The sequence below is a fragment of the Leopardus geoffroyi genome, chromosome E1, assembly GCF_018350155.1.
Source record: "Leopardus geoffroyi isolate Oge1 chromosome E1, O.geoffroyi_Oge1_pat1.0, whole genome shotgun sequence".
NCBI classification, from domain to species: domain Eukaryota; kingdom Metazoa; phylum Chordata; class Mammalia; order Carnivora; family Felidae; genus Leopardus; species Leopardus geoffroyi.
In genome coordinates this window covers 56,122,747-56,140,766 of record NC_059330.1, presented here as the reverse complement: position 1 = coordinate 56,140,766, position 18,020 = coordinate 56,122,747, and the positions used below count along the sequence as shown (strand labels likewise).

Here is an 18,020-nt window from a genome sequence, read left to right as displayed (position 1 = left end):
ACGAAGGAAGAAGCCACTACGCAAGCCCCTAGTTCATTAAATGGCCACACATTCGGGGCCTACGGTGTGACACGCTTCGTGCTGCGGTCTGCGGGGAACGCGATATCGGTGCCTGGACACAAAATGCGATCTAGGGAAACAAATTTGTGGTCTTCCCCAGCGGCCTTTGTCCAAAGGGTCAGCATGCATACGAAGACGGCAAACGAGCTGTCACCGTCCTGCGGGCGCGCAATACAACGCCACTTGTGAACCTTTTCGGACAAGGCAGGCAACCCTCCTTGCCACACCCAAGATGGCCACCTGCACCCGCCCGTTACTTAGTTCCGCGCAAGCTCAGTTCCGACTGCCACTCCCAACATGGCACCACCAGCGCGCCCCGGGGAGGGACCAAAGGCGGAAGTGGGTGTGGCACAGACGGGAGCCGAGAAGGCTCGCAGAGGCCAGGCACAAGGGAGTGGGAGCTGCTGGGCCGAGGCGATGATCCCCCCGCAGGAGGCGTCCGCCCGGCGGCGGGAGATCGAGGACAAGCTGAAGCAGGTGAGGCTGGGGCTGGGAAGCAGGTGAGGGAAGGGGCCGAGATCCGGGTCAGAGCTTCTACTCAGGGAGGAGACAGGGCTAGGAGGGAGCACACCCTGCGAGGAGAAGGGGTTGGGGGCGAGGCCGTGAGGTGGGACGCGATGGTCTGCTTTAGCCTCCGGCTTCTTGAGATGTCCTCCCCCCGCTTCCCCCAGGAGGAAGAGACGCTGTCCTTCATCAGAGACAGCCTGGAGAAGAGCGACCAGCTCACCAAGAACATGGTGAGTAACCCCTCGGGTGGGAGAGCCAGACAGGTCTCCAGACCCTGGGGGAGAGCCCTTTTCCTGGCGGAAACGGTACAGAAGGCCAAGGGTTGGAGCCTGGGCGGTGATGGTGGTAATGTGAGGGTTTCTCTAGCAACAGTGTGGGTGTCTTATCTAGCTCTCTTCCCCTTTTCCGCCCCTTCACTGGGGATGCCGTAGCCCCTGCTGGTGCAGACTTTTCGGCTTTCTGTCCAAGCTCTCCATTCTTCCTTCCCCCCTTCCTTGGTCATTTAGCGAGACTGATTTACGTGGGCTAGGTAGTACTGGTCCTGTGTCATCCTCAATTCAAGTGATGATCAGAGGACCAGGTTAGCCTGAGATTCGGAGGCAGAGTAAACTCAGCCTTCACCTCAGAGGGCTTTAGGGGTAGATGGAGCTTTGAAATCAGACAGATCGTCTTATGTGTGTGTGGCTCCTGACAGGTAATTCTGACCTTTAGTTAACTCGTCTACTAAGAGATGATGCCAGCCTCCCAAAGTGGCTGTGAAGGTCATAGGAGCCAATGGGAATGCATCTCGCATAGTACCTGGTCTACAATAGGTGTTCAACAAATACGAGTTTCCTTCCTTATTTCTAGAAGAGACTGGGAAAGCTCAAATTGAGTAGATACAAACTTGGGTATGTGTTAAGTAACACAATCATAAAGTTCTAGTCCTTATTTAATGAGATTCGCCCTTAGAGAGAGAGGGTTTTGAAGGTACGAGCAATGCATTGGAGGCTACTCTGTATGAAACCACTTCCCGTTCGATCTAGGAAAGCTTCAGAGAGAAGGTGAAATTGAGATTTGGCTTCAGAGGGTGGAAGGGAAGCCATCCTGGGGTGATTACCTTAGAAGGAGTTCATTTGATGCTTGGCCTGCCCTCAAATCAAACTTCATCCAGTTTATCTGGACCGCCTCCTCTGTGCTCTGCACATGGGGGGTGCTGGGGGTACAGTGGTGAACAGGTACGCCCTCTCCCTTCCCTCATGGACTTTATTATCTAGAAAGCCAGAGAAAAGGCAGCAAATGCCAAAGACCCCGTGGGTGGGTAGAAGCAGTCCGGGGACAACCCTGAGTCCTGAGACTGGGCTGCCCTCCGCAGGTATCTATCCTGTCCTCCTTTGAGAGCCGCCTTATGAAGCTGGAGAATTCCATCATCCCTGTGCACAAGCAGACCGAGAACCTGCAGCGGCTGCAGGAGAATGTTGAGAAGACTCTATCCTGCCTGGACCATGTCATCAGCTACTACCATGTGGCCAGTGACACTGAGAAAATCATCAGGGAGGGGTGAGCTAGGGCCAGAGGGTCACATGGCTAACACCTCTTGGGCCAGTGACCCTAGGCTTTAGAAAGGAGGGCTTGAATATTTGAGCCTGGAATTCTCTGTGCTAATTCTCTTCTCTTCCAAATACCATTCACGTGGTCGTTCCTTTTCATCTTCCACTGCCCAAGCTAATGCACCTCTTCTCCTTCACAGCCCCACAGGCAGGCTGGAAGAGTATCTGGGGAGCATGGCCAAGATTCAGAAGGCGGTGGAATATTTCCAGGACAATAGCCCAGACAGCCCAGAGCTCAACAAAGTGGTGAGGGGCCCGCGGGCTGATGTGGGAGGTTTGGGGACACCAGCCCCTGTCCTGGTCTCACGAGGGACACTGGACCAGCTTAAAAGAGAACATATGGAAGAAAGAGTAGCGGGTAATACAATATGTATACTGTAGGCATTAAGATTTCTGCCTCAGGGGCGCCTGGGTGGCGCAGTCGGTTAAGCGTCCGACTTCAGCCAGGTCACGATCTCGCAGTCCGTGAGTTCGAGCCCCGCGTCGGGCTCTGGGCTGATGGCTCAGAGCCTGGAGCCTGTTTCCGATTCTGTGTCTCCCTCTCTCTCTGCCCCTCCCCCGTTCATGCTCTGTCTCTCTCTGTCCCAAAAATAAATAAAAGTTGAAAAAAAAAAAAAAATTAAAAAAAAAAAAAAAAGATTTCTGCCTCAGGAATTATAGATAACACATTTTTAGTACGTTTTTATAATTTGACTGAACTATAAATTACATATCAAATATAAATATGTTTTATTCTTATACTTATTTTTTTATTAGAGAGAGAGAGTGCGCAAACGCAAGTTGGGGAGAGGGGGAGAAGGAGAGGGGGAGAGACAATATTAAGCAGGCTCCTTGCTCAGCAAGGAGCCCAATGCAGGCCTCGATGCCACGACCTTGGGATCATGACCTGAGCCAAAATCAAGAGTCGGGGGTTCAACCAACGGAGCCACCCAGGCGCCCCATAAATTTAACATTTGATCTTTATACATGCATTTGTGTTTTTTCTGCTATGGCAAAAAAAAAAAAAAAACATAATATAAAATTTGCCTTTAAATTTTTTTTTAATGTTTCTTATTTTTGAGAGAGAGACAGAGCATGAGCAGGGGAAGGGCAGAGAGAGAGGGAGACACAGAATCCGAAGCAGGCTCCAGGCGCTGAGCTGTCAGTACAGAGCCCAGTGCAGGGCTCGAACCCACAAACCGCGAAATTATGACCTGAGCCAAAGTCGGATGCCCACCCGACTGAGCCACCCAGGTGCCCCTCCTCTCTCGTTTTTGAAACATCTTTATTGAGATACAGTTCACATACCATAACGTTTGCTCACTTAAAGTATGCAGTTCACTGGTTCTGGTATAATCACAGAGTTGCACGACGTCCCTGGGACCGATTTGAGAACACTTTGATCACCCGAACAGGAACCCCGAACCCACTGGCGGCCATGCCCCTCCACCCCTCTTCCCATTCACCCAGCTTCTGCGAGTCACTGGTCTGTGCTCTCTTTCTCCAGATTTGTCTCTTCCAGGCTTCTGATGTGCATAGGGTCGTATAATATGTGACCTTTTGTGTCTGCCTTTCACTTAGCATAATGTTTTCAAGGTTCATGCACATAGTGTTGCATGTCAGTGTTCAGTCCTGGGTCTGGCTGAATAATACCGAATTGTGTGGATGGCCCACATTCTTCTGGTTCTCCGTTCTCCACTTGATGGACTCTCCGTTTTTTGGCTACTATGAGTAGCATTGCTGTGAACCCTCATGTACACTCTTTGCGTGGACACATGTTTTCTCTTCTCTTGGATGTTCTGGGTATCTGTTCCTTATCAGATATATAATTTGCAGATGTTTTCTCTCATCCTGTGGGTTGTTTTTCCACTCTTTTTTTTTTTAATTTTTTTTAACATTTATTTATTTTTGAGACAGAGAGAGACAGACCATGAGCAGGGGAGGGTCAGAGAGAGAGGGAGACACAGAATCCGAAACAGGCTCCAGGCTCTGAGCTGTCAGCTCAGAGCCCGATGCGGGGCTCGAACTCACAGACCGCAAGATCGTGACCTGAGCCGAAGTCGGACGCCCAACTGACTGAGCCACCCAGGCACCCCTGTTTTTCCACTTTTTTGATGGTGTCCTTTGCAGCCCAGAAGTTTTTCGTTTGACATTGTTCAATTGATCTATTTTTTTCTTTTGCAAACCATTTTCTTCTTCTTCTTTTTTTTTCTTTTTAAATTTACTTATTCTGAGAGAACGCAAGCGGGGGAGGGCCAAAGAGAGAGGGAGGAGAGAGAGTCCCAAACAGGCTCTGCACTGACAGTGCGTAGCCCGATGCAGGGCTCGAACTCATGAACCCGTGAGATCATGACCTGAGCCGAAGTCGGACGCTTAACCGGCTGAGCCACCCAGGCGCCCCTGCAAACCATTTTCTGACAAGAGGACACATTAATGGCTCAGTGAGAAAACAGTCAGCCAATATTTGTGAAGCACCGGCATCTTATAAAACTTTGAGTTTCACCCGTGAAATTACACTTTGAGAGAACACGAGGCAAAGACATAAGCAAGGGGGGGCTTCATGGTCTTTCTTCTCGGGGTTAAGGGAAGTGAAGGCAGAGGAGGGGCCAGCTGAATGCCGAAGCCGCCTCAAACCCTCTCCCTTCCTTCCTTCCCTTGTCCCCCTAGAAACTGCTGTTTGAGCGGGGGAAGGAGTCTCTGGAGTCCGAGTTCCGCAGCCTGATGACCAGGCACAGTAAGGTTGTCTCCCCTGTGCTCATCCTGGATCTGATCAGCGGTGAGGACGAGCTGGAGGTCCAGGAGGAGGTGCCCCTGGAGCACCTGCCCGAGGGAGTGCTCCAGGATGTGATCCGCATCTCCCGCTGGCTGGTGGAATACGGCCGCAACCAAGGTGAGAGGGCCCCGGTGACAAGGCCAGACGGAGTGGGATTTTTTTTCCCCGTTTATTTCTTTAATCCATCTGGATTTTGTTTTTTTTAATAAAAAGGAGGTTAGTAGGAAATCACACATGAGCAATGATCTACAGTTTACGTGTCAAATTGTGAATGTAGCCAAATTCAGGCTTTTCTTTATATACCTTAATCTCCTATTTCTTTACTTTTTTGATTAGTTATGAAGATTCCGATGTTTATTTTTTTAAAGTTTACTTATTTATTCAAAGAGAGAGAGAGCGAGCAAGTGGTGTAGGGGCAGAGAGAGAGGGAGAGAATCCCAAGCAGGGTCTGCCCTGTCAGCGCACGGGACTTGAGCTCATGAACTGCGAGATCATGACCTGAGCCGAAACCAAGGGTCGGACACTCAACCGATTGCGCCACCCAGGCGCCCCGATGTTTATTTATTTTTGAGAGAGAGGGAGACAGGAGCTGAGGCAGGCTCTACCGCGCGGTCAGTGCAGGGCCCAGTGCGAGGCTCGAACCCGTGAACTGCAAGATCACGACCTGAGCCGAAGTCGGACGTTTAACTGATTAAGCCACCCAGGCGCCCCCCAGTCACAAAGACTTCAAGTAGTGCGGAAAGCCTTTGTCCTTTTTAACAGTTGCATATGTTCTGCGGTATGGTGGTAACATCGTTTCTTTAGCCGGTACTAGAATTTAAAAAAAAAAAAAAAAAAAAATCTTGAGTCAAGCAGAAATTTTAGAAAAGAAAAACTCCAACGAATATTCAATTTTAAGGTTTTTTAGCCCCCCCAAGCCCTCCTTCTATTTGTTAGCATATACACACACGCTGTCAGTGTGCATTACTGTTACCCTCTCCTTCCTTCACGGACTGCGTGGTGACAGGTCTCAGGGCTACAGGTGGTTACCTTGTGAACCCATCATGGCTCATAAGCTGCACTTTGGGGGGCCTCGGGGTCGGCGGGGCATTTTTAGGGGCTCTCCGGGGAGAAGAGGGAGGCCAGTGCATAGCCTCCAGACCCCTCAGCACCCTTCAGCCAGAGCCTCTGTGCTTTGGCCCACTTTTTACATCGGGGCTCCTCGTGACCCATTTGTTGGGGCCTGCTGAAATGTACCATGGCGTGTTTCCTTGCTCACTCGAGTTTTTGGATGTTCCCGTTTTCTGGTATTGATAAATAGTGCTGCAGTAAGCATACTTGTGTGGATTGCTTTTCTTTTTTTTTTTCTTTTTTTTTTTTAACATTTATTTATTTTTGAGACAGAGAGACAGAGCATGAACGGGGGAGGGGCAGAGAGAGAGGGAGACACAGAATCGGAAGCAGGCTCCAGGCTCTGAGCCGTCAGCACAGAGCCCGATGCGGGGCTCGAACTCACGGACCGCGAGATCGTGACCTGAGCCGAAGTCGGACGCTTAACCGACTGAGCCACCCAGGCGCCCCTGGATTGCTTTTCTCACGTAGGGAGTTGTTGGGCGTTTTCTCAAAAACGCAATTATTGGATAGAAGTGCCCAAACAGATCTGTAACCTTCTGCCATTGTGAGCTCCTCTCCAGGTCAGTGGGGCCAGTTGACAGTCCCACGACGGTCTTCATTAACTTCATTTATCTCATCTAGGGCTGTCACAGTCCTTTTTTTTTTTTTTTTTTTTTTTAATTTGCACCTCATTAACAGCTAAAGATAGAGCGTGTTTTTCGTTCACCAAGACATTCCGTTGTCTCTTTGCCTCCTGTCAATTGCTCACGTCCTTTGTCCCCTTACCAAGGTGAATCTGGATGTTAGTTTTCTATTTTTTATCTAAAAAAAAACGTAGCTTTGAAACGTAATCATCGGTTTTTCTGGGGGATATTTTCCTTTTCTAAAGACAGCCTGATGGGGTGCCTGGGTGGCTCAGTCGGCTCAGCGTCCGACTTCGGCTCAGGTCACGATCTCGCGGTTCGTGAGTTCGAGCCCCGCGTCGGGCTCTGGGCTGACGGCTCGGAGCCTGGAGCCCGCTTCGGATTCTGTGTCTCCCTCTCTCTCTGCCCCTCCCCCACTCGCGCTCTGTCTCTGTCTCCTTCAAAAATAAATAAACGTTAAAAAAAAAAAAATTAAAGACAGGCTGATTTGGGATCAGGCTATGTGGGTGGCTGGGAGCCACAGCAGGTGCTACAAACGGGTTAGCGGGCAGAAACAGTGAGCTCTGTTGCTGCCCTGCACGCTGCATGGAGTGGGGAGAGAGGGTCCCATGGCAGGGCAGAGGCAGGGACCTGCCACAGCGCTGTCGCCCCGTCTCTCCCCAGATTTCATGAATGTCTACTACCAGATTCGCTCCAGCCAGCTGGACCGCTCCCTCAAGGGCCTGAAGGAACACTTCCGGAAGAGCAGTTGTTCCTCCGGGGTGCCCTACTCCCCTGCTATCCCCAACAAGAGGAAAGACACGCCCACCAAGAAGCCCACCAAGAGGCCAGGTGAGCCCCTGCCCCAGCCAGAAGGCCGCGTGGGACCTGCCTTGCTTTCGGCCGCCCTGGAGTTAGCAGTGTTGGTCCTCCAGGGCCTGTCTTCACGGTGACCCCTGACCGTAGGTACCCAGGGCAGAGAGCAGGTGTCTACCCACCTAGCAAGCCCCGTCCACCGAGGCTCCGTGCTCCAGGTGAAACGTCCCCACGTGCCAGCCGCAGCTTGGCAAGCCTGGCTGTGTCAGGCTGCCGAGAGCTGCAGCCCTCGGCTGAAAGAGAGGCTAGGATGTCGCAGGGCGAGGGGCTGCCGTGACCGGCACCAGGGAGAGAAAGCTTGTGAAACCAGGGGCCTCTTCCACCTTAGCCCACACTGCCGAGCTGCGGCGGCAGGCACGTGCCCTGTGTGGCCTGGGGGACCTGGGGGACCCCCCCGTCTCGTGACAGCAGGCTGTGTGTAGGGCGTTCCTTCCCGACCTGCCCATGCCCCTCAGGGCCCAAGTGAGCAGAGGGCTGGGGAAGCTGGGCCTGGTGGCCCCGGCAGGAAATGCGCCGCCTTCTCCCCGCCAGGGTGACTGTCCCGGCGGTCACCTAGAAAACCGGCTCCAAACAGTGACTGTGCTAAGCCAGCCCGCTGGGCTGCAGCTGCCTGCACACATTCAATCTATCCCCGTGCCTTTGTGGGCACGAGGCTCTGAGGCTGCCTGCCTCGGCCAGTCTGTGCTCTCTTCCCCTGTCTCTTCTCTGACAGGCCCACGTCGGGGGGGCCCCGGGACCCGGTCTGCAGTGGCCCAAGAGTGCTGGCTGGCCATGCCGGGGCTCACAGTGGGCCTAATCTGTCCTTGGCTTATGGGCCCCAGAAGCAAACTCTGGCTGTGAGGATCCCTGCAGTTGCTGTGGGGTTTCCAGACTTGTCAGCCGCCAGTAGGTTAGGACCCATGTTGGAAACTAGGGAATCGGGCCTCTGGGACGTCAATTCCTGGCTCAGAGGAGAGGAGCAGGGAGGCCTCAGTTGGTCGGTAATTTAATACCAGCCTCAGCGTCTCTGTGGTAATTGGGTGCCTGATGGGTTTGGCGGCTGCCCGATCAGCGTCCCCCGTCCACACCCGTGGCAGCGTGCTATCTAGGCTCCTCGAGGCCTGTCTGCAAGCCCATCTGTTCCTGGTCTGTTGTGGGGCAGGAATCTGATTCGCTCATTAGCAGGACCGCTTGCCGAATGGGGAGAGCACAGGGAGACAGATGCTGAGCTGAGGCCCTGAACCTGGTCATTAGTAGCTAATTGTGATGTGGTACAAACAGAAAGAAATGAGCCACTCCAGACCTGGCTCCTTTTCCTCCAGCTTTTTTGGGGAGGGGGCTGCCAGGACCCAAGCCGCCTCACTCTGTTCAGAGACATGGGAGGGGGTGGGGGGACACAGGAGTCTCCAGGGAAGATGGACCAGAGTTAGCTACGAGGACCTCGTCCCCCCTCCCAGTGCATTTCATTATCGAGGGAGCTGTCCTCGTCCATTTTAAAAGCTATTTCATTTGCCCGCATTTTCTGCCCTGAGATGTCTCATTCCCGCAGAGGTGGCCGACCCTGGAGGCTGTAGGCACTGCAGTTTTGTTTTCGTTGTTGTTTTCACTTGTGATACTAACTGTTGTTTTTTCCCCCCATGCCAAGAGCACACACCCTTTCTACTGCCCTCCCTCTGGCTCTGTGCCATGGCTTCTGTTAACCGCCCCCCCCCCCCCAATCCTAGCTTCTGAGTTTTTTTCCCATTGCTTTGGGGGTTCAGGTGGCTTTGGTGCACGGGGCCAGGCTGCCTCAGGGTCTCCAAGCCTTGCGTCTTGGGCATTGCTGTCCCAGGAAGCTCAGTGCTGTCTCACCAACTCCCGGGTTCTGTTTTCTGTTGACCTCTGTTTAGCCACATCCCAACACTGAGCATGCCTGGGGCTGGGGACTCTGCCTGGGGTTTCAGGCCGGGCCTTGGGCCTGCTGGCCTCCAGGGGTCCCCAGGCTTTGCCAACCTGGCTGTGCCCTCTGGGTGTGAGAGCCTTGTCACCAAGTCCTCCGTCCTGAGCCCTGGTTTATTCTGACTTAAATGCCACTCAGTAGTATTTTTTATTTTTGGCTTCCCCTGATGGATCTTTGCCCATCTCCTCTCCTTCACCCGCTGCACTTTCTAAAAAGCACTCGATCCAGAACGATGAGGGTCAGTAGCAGAATCAGGAGCCCCGTGTGGAGAGCGACCCGTGTCTGTTCCTTCCTGCCCATCTGCAGCGTCTCCGGTGGTCCTGGGAAGGGGCCTGCTGGAGAGATGGCGTGTGGGCATGCTCACTGTCGGGGGGTCCGGGTGTGGGGCTCAGGGCGGGGGGCAGGTGGAGGGCCGCTGCTGTTTTCTCTCACTCATTTCCTAGGTCCTCTTATCTCCTCTCTGTGTGGCTCTGGTGACAGGGACGATCCGTAAGGCTCAGAACCTTCTGAAACAGTATTCCCAGCATGGTCTAGATGGGAAAAAGGGGGGCTCTAACCTCATTCCTCTGGAAGGTAATCACTCTGTGTTCCTCTCCTGTTCCCTCCTCCTCCACCATGTGTCCACTCTCGTGGCAGGGCAGAGCCTCCAAGCCCCCAGGAGGGCCGCGGGAGAGTCCTGGAGAGGGAAGCAGGGGGCGGGAACAGCAAGTCCCTGGCGCCACTCGTCCCAGCTGGCACAGGGGCAGCTTTCACGGCCTCGGCCTGGTCCTGTCTGGCTGCCGGCAGCTCTGCCCTCCCTGAGGCTTCCTACTCCCTCCCCTCCCTGTCTCTGTCCTTGTCTCCTATTTGAACTCAGAGCAAGTTCTTTGTCGTGGGCAGCCCTTTCACGCTCAGACCAGCAGTGGCAGGACCAAGCTGGCCTCGGCCTCCGGGCCACCCCCTCCTTCCCCAGCTTTAGAAAGTGGAGTGAGAGCCACAAGGGGGATGGGCAGCCTGTAGGTCATGTCCCTCCTTGTCTCCTGTCAGAGGAAGGACAGCCCTGCCCTGGTGGACCTGACCCTCCTTTGAAAGAATAACCCTGGGAAACAGAAGAAGGCTGTCCCATTCACACCGCAGTGACATTTCTCTAGCTGAGTCTCTCTCCCCGATAGGGTGAGGTCGATAAACCCCCTGGGGCCAAGCATCAGACCCTCTGCAGCTGTCAGAAGCTCTTCAGAGCTTGGTGGTCCCGTAGGCTTTCTCTGGCCTCAGGGCTTGGAGAAGCAGCTCTCAAGGACTGTCTGGGCCACTGCAAGTCAGGCTTGAAACGGCTGTTCCCAACGTGGTCCCAGGCAGAGGAGGGGCTCAGAGCCCACTCCGGCACCCCTTCCCCTGCACCCCATCTCACACCCCACCCGGGAGATGGAGGGCTTCTTCCCTGGCCCCGAGGGGCAGCCCACCCGGCCCCCGGATAAACGCTGCTCGCGTCTGTGCGGCCGACATCTCGCTAGGTCACGAGCATGATTTCCGAGTTAAGCACCTGTCGGAGGCCCTGAACGACAAGCACGGGCCGCTGGCTGGTGAGTACTGCAGCCCAGCCCGAGGGCAGCCGAGGAGGGCTCTGCTCTGAGGATGAGCCAGGCCTATCTGCCTCTCTGTCTCTCTCTCTCAAGTCTGTCTTTTGGGCACTAGGTCTCCTTGCCTCTCTCCAGATGGGAGTGCATGCCTGGCTCTCAGGGCCTGGGCCAAGGGGAGAAGCTGCTGCTACTTGGAAGGTGGCTCCCCGCAGGGCAGGGAGCCCTGACATCTGACTCCAACAACAGCTCCACAGCTCTGACTCGGAGCCCGTTCGTTTGCTGATAGGACCAGGTTGCCTGCAGGTGCCCCTGTCCCAGCCTCCAGTAGCGGGGCCGGGTCTCCTCCTGGGGCAGCTGACCGGCAGGGAGCCCTCCCTTTCTGGGACTCACATCACCTTTTCTCAGAGGTTGATCCCATGCCAGCTAGTCTCATAGCCCATGGCCCACCGCTGCCTGAGACATTCCAGAAGGTCTGGCTGGGCTGATAACTGCCTTCAGTGGCCCAGCATTTTCTCAGACGGGTGGGCACTGCTGCTCACCCACCCCATCCTCAGTCCTGGGGTCAGGTGTACCTTAGCCAGGAAGCTGATTTAGGGCTCTTGCCTCTGCATCCGTTTATCCGTCTCCCCACCACCTCGAGGACCTGATGCTCTGGGACATAAATACTGTCCGGCAGAGCTGAAAGTGAAGCCAGGACAAAGGCTGGATTCAGCCCTGTTTTTCCCCTTGAACCGGTCAGGCCTGCTAGAGCCCTCTCAGCTTTCTGCCAGAACGGTCTACCTCTTTCCCATGTGCTGCTGGCCTGGGCTACAGGCCAGGAGCTGGGGAGACCCATTCCCACACACCCCCCCCCCCCACGCCCTGCAGGGAGAATGGCTGCCTCCAGACCAGCCGCTCAGGGGCACTGCTGTCCCCCCAGGGAGAGACGACACGCTGGACGTGGAGACCGACGCCTACATTCACTGCGTCAGCGCCTTCGTCAAGCTGGCCCAGAGCGAGTACCAGCTGCTGATGGACATCATCCCCGAGCACCATCAGAAAAAGACCTTTGACTCCCTGATCCAGGTCCTGCCCCGCCCCACCCTGCTCCCGGGGCCTGACCAGATGCCCCAGCAAAAGCTGTCACTGCAGAAGCTTGAGTCTGGGCCAGATCTGTCGTCCTTAGCCTTCATCATAGCCACCACCGCGTCTGGGGCGCCTCCCCATTGCCGGCTGCCTCTGCGGGGCATGCCGTCTTCCCCCACCCCTCTCCGGGAGCCCTTACCACCCCGGGGAGCCAGCTCTCACCTCCCTGCGCCTCTGTGAGCTGTGCCCTCGCCCCACTCTCTCAGGATGCGCTGGATGGGCTGATGCTGGAAGGAGAGAACATCGTGTCTGCTGCCCGGAAAGCCATCATCCGACACGACTTCTCTGCCGTGCTCACCGTCTTCCCCATCCTGCGGCACCTCAAGCAGACCAAGCCAGAGTTTGACCAAGTGCTCCAGGTATGCGGGTAGGAAACCCCCTGGGGACATGGGGAGGAGGGATCCTGCCGCCTGGTGCAGTCTCCCGAGGGAGTCGCCTTCTCCGCCCTAACACCTCTGCTCGCAGGGTGAGTGGAAGCAGCTTCAGAGGGGCCCTGGGCACGTGGAGACACTCACGGGGTGACCGGACAAGAGGGGAGGCGCTGGGGTGAGGGGCAGGGAAACAGCTGGCAAGGAGCTGGGTTCCACTGCTCCGTGTTTGCGTCCTTAGGGAACGGCCGCCAGCACCAAGAATAAGCTGGCCGGCCTCATCACCTCCATGGAGACCGTCGGAGCCAAGGCACTGGAAGACTTTGCTGACAACATCAAGGTGCTGTCTGCTCTCCGCTGCTGCCACCGCTGCCCTAGGGGCTGTGGGCAGGACCACCAGGGGCCTGCTTCCTGTCAGCACCCACTGGCCTCCCTTTCTCTCCCAGGGGGCTCCTGAGCCCCCAAGGGGTGAAGCTCCTGCCCCACTTGTCTTGCTCGCCTTTGTGTCTGATGGGTGTCCTGACACCTGTCTGCCAGGAGGTGGCACCAAGAGCGGGCCGCCTGGGGCTTGGGGGCGGGGGGGGGGGGGGGGGTGGGAGGCGAGGCCTTGGGAGCAGGTTCTGGAAGTTGGGCTATTTTTTCCACAGAATGACCCGGACAAGGAATACAACATGCCCAAGGATGGCACCGTGCATGAGCTCACGAGCAACGTAGGTGCTGCCCCAGGTCGCCTGGAGAGGGAAGGGGGCCTAGGGTGGCCCAGAGCTGCATGCTGGTGGCAGGATGCATGGCAAAGTACTTGGCGTCTCCAGTAGACTAGTTCATTCAGGGCAGGAGGCTTGCGACCACCCTACTCCCTGGGCAGACCCCTGGCCCGGCATTTGCCCTGGAATGGTCCGAGGGGATGCGTTTGGGAGGTAATCTGACCTTTAGGTCCTGCCCTTGACCCTCTTTCTTCCCCAAACAGGCCATCCTCTTCCTACAGCAGCTCCTGGACTTCCAGGAGACGGCTGGTGCCATGCTGGCCTCCCAAGGTACTCGGTACCTCCCAGTGGGGCCCCCTACCCCATACCCCACTCCTCCCTCTGTCTGGAAACACAGGGGTTACCGGCCACCTCCGAAAGAGATTTCCTCCAGCCCTGTGGAGTGGGGTTTGACTGTGCCTTTCCTGTCCCAGCCTCCCCCCCTTCTTGCTCCTTCTGCCCTCCTGGCTCTGGAGAGTGGCACTCCCTGGGTCGGAGATGCCCTGCCTGGCTCGCCCCTCCTTCCGCATTTCTCCACCTGCTTTTGTGTTCGCCTGTCCTCCCAGTTAGTCCCACACAGCTGACCGTTCTGTGGGCTGGCGTCTCAGGGCCGGCCTGGTGTCTACCCGCTGATCACTGCCCTGGCACTGGAGCTGGGGAGGTTGGCATTTCTGAGCACCAAGAACCAACCCGATGTGTTGGGGCCCCCGGGCCCTCCCCCTCTGTCCGTTTTCGGGGCGAGGAGCCAGGAGCGGCCTCTGGCCTGCGGTTCTGCGTACCCCCACTTCGCTGCATGCTCCCTTGCCTTCAGGGGTCCAGTGTCTGTGTTCTGGCTGTCACAGGGAGGGGTCTGCTTGACTTGGGGACACGGTTTCTAACCTGTGTTTGCACTTTGCGTCTTTCTTCCTTCTTTGTCTCTCCCCCTCCCCCTCTGAGTGCACTGCCTTTCACTCCGTAGTTCTCGGGGACACATACAATATTCCTTTAGACCCCCGAGGTAAGCAGCACCATCCTGCCCCTGTGTAGCCCCATGGGGGACAGAGGCCCCTGGACAGACTCAGGACCTACTGGGGAGTGGGGGTCGGAGGGGACATGGGTGTCTTCGGGGCACTCCTAATGGTCTCAGCTCCCCACAGGGCCACTTTCTGTCCCTTAGCTTATTCAAGCGACACCCTGAGTGCCCCCTCCAGGCTAGTCCAGCACCTGTGCGCCCCCTCCCTCCCTGTCCACCCCCTCCCCGCTGGCCTTCTGCTTGTTCAGAGGGGCTGTGTAGAGGGGGTTGTGGGAAGTGGGGGAGAAGGGGCAGAGGCCGTGGGGAGCCCACAAATGGGATAGGTGGGCTTTGTAGACAGCACCCAGCACGTGTCGGGGCTGGGGGGGCACGGGGTGTCCCACTTCTGTCCTGCCAGCCTTCCTGCTGATCACAGTCCAGCTCGTTCACCATGCCACCCTGTCACCGCAGAGGGGCTGGCCCTGGGCTCCAGGAAGAGTCTGAGGGAGGGCTCCCTGCAGCAGGCGGGAGCCCAGCGGCTGCGCAGACACCCAGCTCTGCCCCGAGCGCCTCCACGCCCAGTCTACCCAAGGAAGGCTCAGGGCCCCTCCCAGGGTTTCCACAGTGGCTCCTGGGGCCGAGGGAAGGCCGGAGAGGGTCCTGGCTGCTGCCACCAGTGCAGTAACTGCCCTTCTCCTCTCCCAGAGACCAGTTCCTCAGCCACCAGCTACAGCTCTGAGTTCAGCAAGCGCCTGCTGAGCACGTATATCTGTGAGTGCGGTCTGGCCGGCCAGGAGCCCCCCGCCCCCATATCCGCCGCCTCTTCCTTCTTTCGTGCTCTCCTGCTACTGGCGGTCCACTCCTGGGCACCCTTGGCCTTTGGGATCGTAACCCAACCTCCGATTTAGGGGCAGAGGGGCCGGGCGGGCAGGGGGCCCCCGACGCTTGTGGAGTCTGGAGTTGGGAGGGACAAGGACGAGGGGTAGGAGCCGGTTCGTGGCCCAGGGGTTGGGTCGTTTTGGTCAGACTGCCATGGTGGATGTAGCCACGTCCTTCCCTGTGCAGGTAAAGTCCTGGGCAACCTGCAGTTGAACTTGCTGAGCAAGTCCAAGGTGTATGAGGACCCGGCTCTGAGTGCCATCTTCCTGCACAACAACTACAACTACATCCTCAAGGCCCTGGAGAAGTGAGTGGCGGCAGGTGCCGGTGTATATCTCTCCCCGGTCCCCTGCCCACCCTCGCGGGGCAGCCTGTGCCCTCTGCCTGGACAGGCGGGGAGGCAGGGCCTTGCCCCTTGTGGCCCCAGGACCTGGAGCGGTGTGAGACACGCCCCACCAGTGCTGCCGCGGAGGCCGGCCACCTTTGGGCCCTGAGAGCCGATCCCGTCCCCTCTGCTCTCTCCCTGCTCCTGCCCCAGATCCGAGCTGATCCAGCTGGTGGCCGTGACCCAGAAGACTGCCGAGCGCTCCTACCGGGAGCACATCGAGCAGCAGATCCAGACCTACCAGCGCAGGTGGGCCCCCCCCCCGCCCCACGCCCTCCCCTTACCCCCTCTTCCTATCCGAGCTTCAGGCAGAGTGGGGTCAGTCACGGGGACACGCTCCCCTGTGGACCCAGTCCCAGTCCGCCACTTGCTATTTAACCACGCTGGCAGGGTGGAGAGGGAAGCCGCCTCCCCTACCGCAGCCCTTGTCCTCAGGGCTGCTGTGGCCAACCTTCCCGGAGGGTGGGCTGCCAGGGCTGCAGGCTGAGAAGGATCGAAAGGGGATGTGAGGCCAGGCAAAGAGCGAGTTTGCGAGAGCTCTTGAACTGGCAGAGCCTTGCTCTGAGGCACCCCTTCTGCTCCTCCTCCCTGCTCCTCTTGGGTTTGCGGGTCTCCTTTTGCGTGTTTCTTTCCGTGAGTGGTCTCCCTCCTTCCTTTGTCCTCTGCTTCCTCCTTTCTTTCTCATCTGCTTCTCCACCCTTATGCTCCGTGAAATCGACGTGAGCGTAGCTGGTTGTATCTGTTCAACGTATTGAATTCCGTTTCTTGTTCTTAAAAGCAAGCAGCTTGAACGTTTTCTTTTTCCCAGGAAAAATCTCAGTTGTGTTCTGCTTAGTTGTGACCCCAATTGATTGCTGACCTCCCCCTCACTCAGTAGATCAAGAGATTTAGGGGCGCCTGGGTAGCGCAGTCGGTTAAGCGTCCGACTTCAGCCAGGTCACGATCTCGCGGTCCGTGAGTTCGAGCCCCGCGTCGGGCTCTGGGCTGATGGCTCAGAGCCTGGAGCCTGTTTCCGATTCTGTGTCTCCCTCTCTCTCTGCCCCTCCCCCGTTCATGCTCTGTCTCTCTCTGTCCCAAAAATAAATAAACGTTGAAAAAAAAAAAATTTTAAAAAGCAAAACAAACCAGGGGCGCCTGGGTGGCTCAATCAGTTAAGCATCCGACTTCGGCTCAGGTCATGATTTTACAGCTCGTGGGTTCAAGCCTTGCCTCGGACTCTGTGCTGACAGCTTACACTCTGTCTCTCTCTCAAATATGAATGAACATTAAACACACACACACACACACACACACACACCCCAAACCAGCCCCTGGGAAGCAGCAGCAGCCTGAAGCTGTCCCTTCTCTGCCTTCTGCTTCTCTCCCCTCCTGGCAGCTGGTTAAAGGTGACTGACTACATCGCTGAGAAGAATCTACCTGTATTCCAACCAGGAGTCAAGGTGGGTGGAAGGCCCGGGCTGGGAAGGGCTGTCCAGCAGATGTGATACTTGTTGTCACGTCTCTGGGTGAAAAATGGACAAGCATCCCGCCGGGACGAGCAAAGGGCAGCGGGAGAAAAGGCCAGGCTCAGGTGTCTGGGGAAGGAGCCAGTGGCAGGGCGGCTCTGCTCTAAGGGACGCTTTCTCTGCCCTCTCTCACCACCCCCAGCTGAGGGACAAGGAGCGGCAGATGATCAAGGAGCGGTTCAAGGTGAGCTGGGGTCCTCCCCCCTCCACTGCTTCCCGCTGCTGTGGCAGGGACACAGACCCAGAGTCTTTGTGTCTCGGTCGCTTCTATCTCCACCTTTTTGCTGGCCAGGGCTTCAACGATGGCCTTGAAGAATTGTGCAAAATCCAGAAGGCCTGGGCTATTCCTGACACGGAGCAGAGAGACAAGATTCGCCAAGCTCAGAAAAACATCGTCAGGGAGACCTATGGGGCCTTTCTGCACAGGTGAGCCCTCCGGTCCCCACCTTCCCAGCCCTACGCCCCTCGCTTCCCCTCGCTGGGTCTCTGCTCTCCTTCCAAAAAACCACGGAGGGGCTGGGGGGTGTGGGTGGCAGAGCCGGCGCCCTGGGCTTTGCTGGGGGGCAGACGGGGACGTCACTCAGGGGCGCCCTGTCAGGAGTGCCTTAGGTTGAGACCGACCTGGGGGGTTGCTAGCCTGCCTCCTGACCTCAGTGCCTGGTCAGGTATGGCAGCGTGCCCTTCACCAAGAACCCTGAGAAGTACATCAAGTACCGCGTGGAACAGGTGGGCGACATGATCGAGCGCCTCTTTGACACCTCTGCCTGAGCCTGCTACTGCTCCTGCCTGGCTCTGCCAGGTCAGCCATGTTATTGGACAGATAAACCAGTGTTAACTTGCCTCTGGGCCTGGTGAGTTTGACATCCTTGGGGGCCAGGGGCCTTTTTCCACCCCTTCCCCAGCCCGGCGCCCTGTCCCCGAGCCCTGGGGTCCTGGTTTGCATTTCTTCCTGGAGCCCCCTGGGGTTCCCTCACACCTTAGGTTTCGTGACCCTGAGCCTCCCTGGGCCACATGCTAGCTTCCAGACAGGAAAGGACAAGAAGAAAGACCA

At 56.7% G+C, this 18,020-nt stretch overlaps 1 protein-coding gene across 9 annotated transcripts; it reads left to right on the top strand.

Moving 5' to 3' along the window:
* Nucleotides 1-383: 383 nt before the first annotated feature.
* EXOC7 (exocyst complex component 7) lies at nucleotides 384-17,809 on the top strand. Of its 9 annotated transcripts, XM_045489678.1 has the most exons (21): nucleotides 402-537; nucleotides 732-797; nucleotides 1,922-2,106; nucleotides 2,297-2,402; nucleotides 4,803-5,025; nucleotides 7,308-7,475; nucleotides 9,898-9,990; nucleotides 10,908-10,976; nucleotides 11,893-12,038; nucleotides 12,305-12,457; nucleotides 12,708-12,806; nucleotides 13,114-13,176; nucleotides 13,434-13,500; nucleotides 14,168-14,206; nucleotides 14,906-14,971; nucleotides 15,266-15,386; nucleotides 15,618-15,713; nucleotides 16,840-16,903; nucleotides 17,112-17,153; nucleotides 17,262-17,395; nucleotides 17,635-17,809. In XM_045489678.1, exons 1-21 carry the CDS (start codon nucleotides 478-480, stop codon nucleotides 17,735-17,737), a joined length of 2,163 nt encoding a protein of 720 aa, XP_045345634.1. In that variant the 5' UTR covers nucleotides 402-477; the 3' UTR covers nucleotides 17,738-17,809. The 9 variants fall into 9 exon arrangements, with proteins under 9 accessions (XP_045345638.1, XP_045345634.1, XP_045345637.1 ...); XM_045489681.1 differs by lacking the exon at nucleotides 9,898-9,990; XM_045489680.1 differs by lacking the exon at nucleotides 10,908-10,976.
* Nucleotides 17,810-18,020: the final 211 nt, after the last annotated feature.

What these genes read in the sequence shown, in the direction of transcription:
- EXOC7 (XM_045489678.1), top strand. Translation starts at nt 478, where the DNA reads ATGATCCCCCCGCAGGAGGCGTCCGCCCGGCGGCGGGAGATCGAGGAC. An exon ending in CCTTTGACTCCCTGATCCAG is followed by an intron (nt 12,039 to 12,304) that starts GTCCTGCCCCGC and finishes CCACTCTCTCAG; the next exon opens with GATGCGCTGGATGGGCTGAT. An exon ending in ATCCTCAAGGCCCTGGAGAA is followed by an intron (nt 15,387 to 15,617) that starts GTGAGTGGCGGC and finishes CTCCTGCCCCAG; the next exon opens with ATCCGAGCTGATCCAGCTGG.